We start from the raw sequence: 3,605 nt of genomic DNA on the forward strand, positions 1-3,605 counted from the left end.
CATTTGCCAAATTAGATCAGCAAAATCCTTTACATATTACCACTTCATCTCACCAAAATACACCTACATATGATGATCCTATACCCAATTCAACTCAACCAACCTTATCCCAACCTCAAAATTCAATATATGATATAGATATCCATCACCCTTCTGCTACAAACAGTAATCCTCAAACTCAGACCACTTCAAGGACATCATCAAGAAAAAAGAATTTACCAAAATATCTCAATAATTTTCACTATAACTTACCTACTGCACATGCTGCAACGACTGCATCCTCAGGTACTCATTTAACCCCTTATCCTTTGACTTCAGTTTTATCTTATGATCATTATTCTCCCTCTCATACTTCTTTTTGTCATAATATCTCATCTTATTCTGAACCACACACATACAAACAAGCTGCATCTAACCCATATTGGCAGCAAGCAATGAAGGATGAAATACAGGCTTTAGATAGGAACAAAACATGGATTCTTGTGGACTTACCAGCTAACAAACAACCCATTGGCTGCAAATAGGTATACAAAATAAAACATAAAGCTGATGGAAATATAGATCGATACAAAGCTCGTCTAGTGGCTAAATGTTTCACTCAATTGGAAGGTATTGACTATTTAGACACTTTTTCACTTGTTGTTAAACTTACAACAGTGAGAACTCTGGTTGCAATTGCTACTTCCCGAAACTGGCTCATTGAACAACTAGATATAAACAATGCCTTTCTTCATGGTGATTTGAATGAAGAAGTTTACATGGTGTTTCCCCCAGGTCTTCATGCTTCCTCTCCATCTCAAGTATGTAAATTGCAGAAATCTTTATATGGTTTAAAGCAGGCTAGTAGGCAGTGGAATGCCAAGCTTACATCTGCACCACTTGCTTTGGGTTATACTCAATCTTTAGCTGACTACTCACTATTTGTTAAACACAAAGAAAACTCATTCACTGCCTTACTTGTTTATGTGGACGACATTGTTTTAACTGGAAATGATCAAGTTGAAATTTCCATGGTTAAATCTTCTCTTCATCAACAATTCAGTATCAAAGATCCGGGTCCTTTAATATTTTTCCTTGGTTTAGAAATTGCTAGATCCAAACGTGGGAAGAAAATATGCATTGGAGTTATTATCTGATACAGGTTTCCTGGCTGCTAAACCTGCCTCAACTCCTTTAGATCCAGCTCACAAACTTCAAAAACATCAAGGCACTCCCTATCATGATATTCCAGAGTATCGCAGACTCATTGGAAGACTGTTATACCTCGCCATCACACGCCCCGATATCTCTCATGCCATTCAACAACTCAACCAATATGTTTCTAATCCTATGGATAGTCATTACAATGATGCTTGTCATGTTCTTCGATATATAAAAGGATCTCCATCAAAAGGTCTATTTTTCCCTACCACAAACGAATTTCACATATCTGCTTTTACAGATTCAGATTGGGCATCTTGCCTTGACACCAGGAGGTCGATATCTGGTTTCTGTATATTTCTAGGATCATCTCTAATATCCTGGAAATTGAAGAAGCAAACCACAGTTTCTAGATCATCTTCAGAAGCAGAATATCGGGCAATTGCACAAGTTACGTGTGAACTTCAGTGACTTCAATTTATACTTCATGACCTCCACATTTCCATTTCTCAACCAGCTTCTGTCTTTTGTGATAATCAGACGGCTATATATTTAGCTCATAATCCCACTTTTCATGAGCGACGTAAACATATAGAGTTAGATTGTCATATTACTAGGGAAAAGATTCAAGCTAGTCTCATTCATCTCCTTCCTATCTCCACCAGGCATCAACTTGCAGACACTTTTACTAAAGCCTTGCAGCCATCACAATTTCATACTCTCATTAACAAGGGATTGCTTGACATCAACCTTCCAACTTGAAGGGAGGGTATTATCATATCAATTTTGTCGGTTCAACTGTATTGTAGTTATGTTAGTTATTTTCAGTTTTTTGATATAAGAGTTACTTCAGTATTGTATAAATAGTGGTCATAGTGTACTTTGATTCGATATGAAAATACACAAAGTATTATTCAGAGCAGTTCTTTCTCTTTCTCAATCCTTTCTTTCTCTCTGTTTTCTTTAATATTTAAAAACATTTAACAATTCATACGAATAAATAGGATTCTCAATCAGTTTTTTCGGAAATTTAAAATTAACCCTTCATCAAAGCCTCGTAATTGTCTTTGTACCAAAGATATCCTGGACAAGTAACTTCGTAGATGTTTCATTTTTATTTTTTATTTTTTCAAGCTTGAGGTGCAATAGATTGGTTGATACAAAGGATGCAGAGGTGCAATGTCAAAATAAGATAACTTTTCTATTTTTAAGCATTCGATGTAGAAGAAAAGACTATTATTTTATTATTTATTAGCAGTATCCTTTACAAAGGATATAGAAAACAGAAATAAAAACAAGTGATGAGATTCAGATCTTGGATATGATAACTTTCTGAGTCAATCCCAAAACGCCACACAGTTGTGGGTACAAACTCTTCCTTATATCTGCGTACACTTCGCCATTCCACTTCCTCCGTGCCAGCTGTTCCCCCAGGCGCATCGCAGCCTCCACTGTACTCTCCGCGCTATCGTGCGCCGAATCCACGATGCCCATCTTCACCCCATCCGCCGCCTTTGCCTTCACGCCGCCCAGCAACACGTCCCGCAGCGCCGCCGGAGACCTGATCTTCTCCCTCATCGCGGCGGCGAAGTAATCCGGCAGCGGCAGCCCGAGGTCCACCTCCGGCATGTACAGCACTCCGCGGTCACTCCTCATGAGGACGTAATCGTGGCTGATCGCCAGTATGAACCCGGCGGCGGCGACGTGACCGTTGACGGCGGCGATGGTGGGCATGTGGAGGGACATGAGCGCTGCCACGACTGGCTTGAGGGACTCGACCATGAAGTGAAGCCGATCCGCGGCGGCGGATTCGGAGCCGGCGGCACGGGCATAGGCTAGGTCAAAGCCGTTGGAGAAGAATCTGCCGTTAGCGGTGGTGAGGAGGACGGAGCCAGGGGTGGCTTGAGAGGCGACTTGGTTAAGGGTTGAGAGGAGGGAGTCGATGAGGGTGGGGCTGAGGCGGTGCTGGTTGTCGCCGGTGAGGGTCAATACCCACAGGTTGCCACGCTTCTCCAGGCTGCACATTTTTTTTTTTTTATCCACAAATCTCCGATTCAACTGGCTGACAGCTTGTGTGTTTATGTTCTGTTTTTCCCTTTTATCTAGGGGACAAACAAATTACCTCGTCAATAATATTAGGAAAAAAAATATATATTCATGTCTTTAATTATTCAAATAAATTAAGGGATAAGTGAATTTAATGTTACAACGATAATTTTATTTTATATACATATATAAAAGTGTACATAATTTATATTTTTTTTCTCTTTACATAGTTTTATATATTTTTTTTTAATATAAGTTTTATATATTTTTATATGTGTATAGAAAATAATTTTATTTTGTAATATATAAGAAATATTAATCCTATAAATTAAAATAAGGTATAACTGATGATGTACATGTTCATTGTTGTTAAAACGTAGAATGAATCTATGTAGAAATGATAGGGATGAACAAAATTG

The 3,605-nt window shown here is 38.8% G+C and overlaps 1 protein-coding gene across 1 annotated transcript; it reads right to left on the reverse strand.

The window, feature by feature from the left end:
• Nucleotides 1-2,351: 2,351 nt before the first annotated feature.
• On the reverse strand, nt 2,352-3,241 carry LOC133317726 (enoyl-CoA delta isomerase 2, peroxisomal-like). Its single transcript, XM_061519607.1, has one exon. The coding sequence runs from the start codon at nt 3,163-3,165 to the stop codon at nt 2,449-2,451; it is 717 nt and encodes a 238-aa protein (XP_061375591.1). The 5' UTR covers nt 3,166-3,241; the 3' UTR covers nt 2,352-2,448.
• Nucleotides 3,242-3,605: the final 364 nt, after the last annotated feature.

This window comes from Gastrolobium bilobum, unplaced genomic scaffold (genome assembly GCF_033153095.1).
Source record: "Gastrolobium bilobum isolate Gb01-03AN ecotype WA unplaced genomic scaffold, APGP_CSIRO_Gbil_v1 utg13468, whole genome shotgun sequence".
In the NCBI taxonomy this organism is placed as follows: domain Eukaryota; kingdom Viridiplantae; phylum Streptophyta; class Magnoliopsida; order Fabales; family Fabaceae; genus Gastrolobium; species Gastrolobium bilobum.

Bases quoted from the DNA above. Each gene is read 5' to 3' on its own strand.
- LOC133317726 (XM_061519607.1), bottom strand. From the start codon at position 3,165: ATGTGCAGCCTGGAGAAGCGTGGCAACCTGTGGGTATTGACCCTCACC.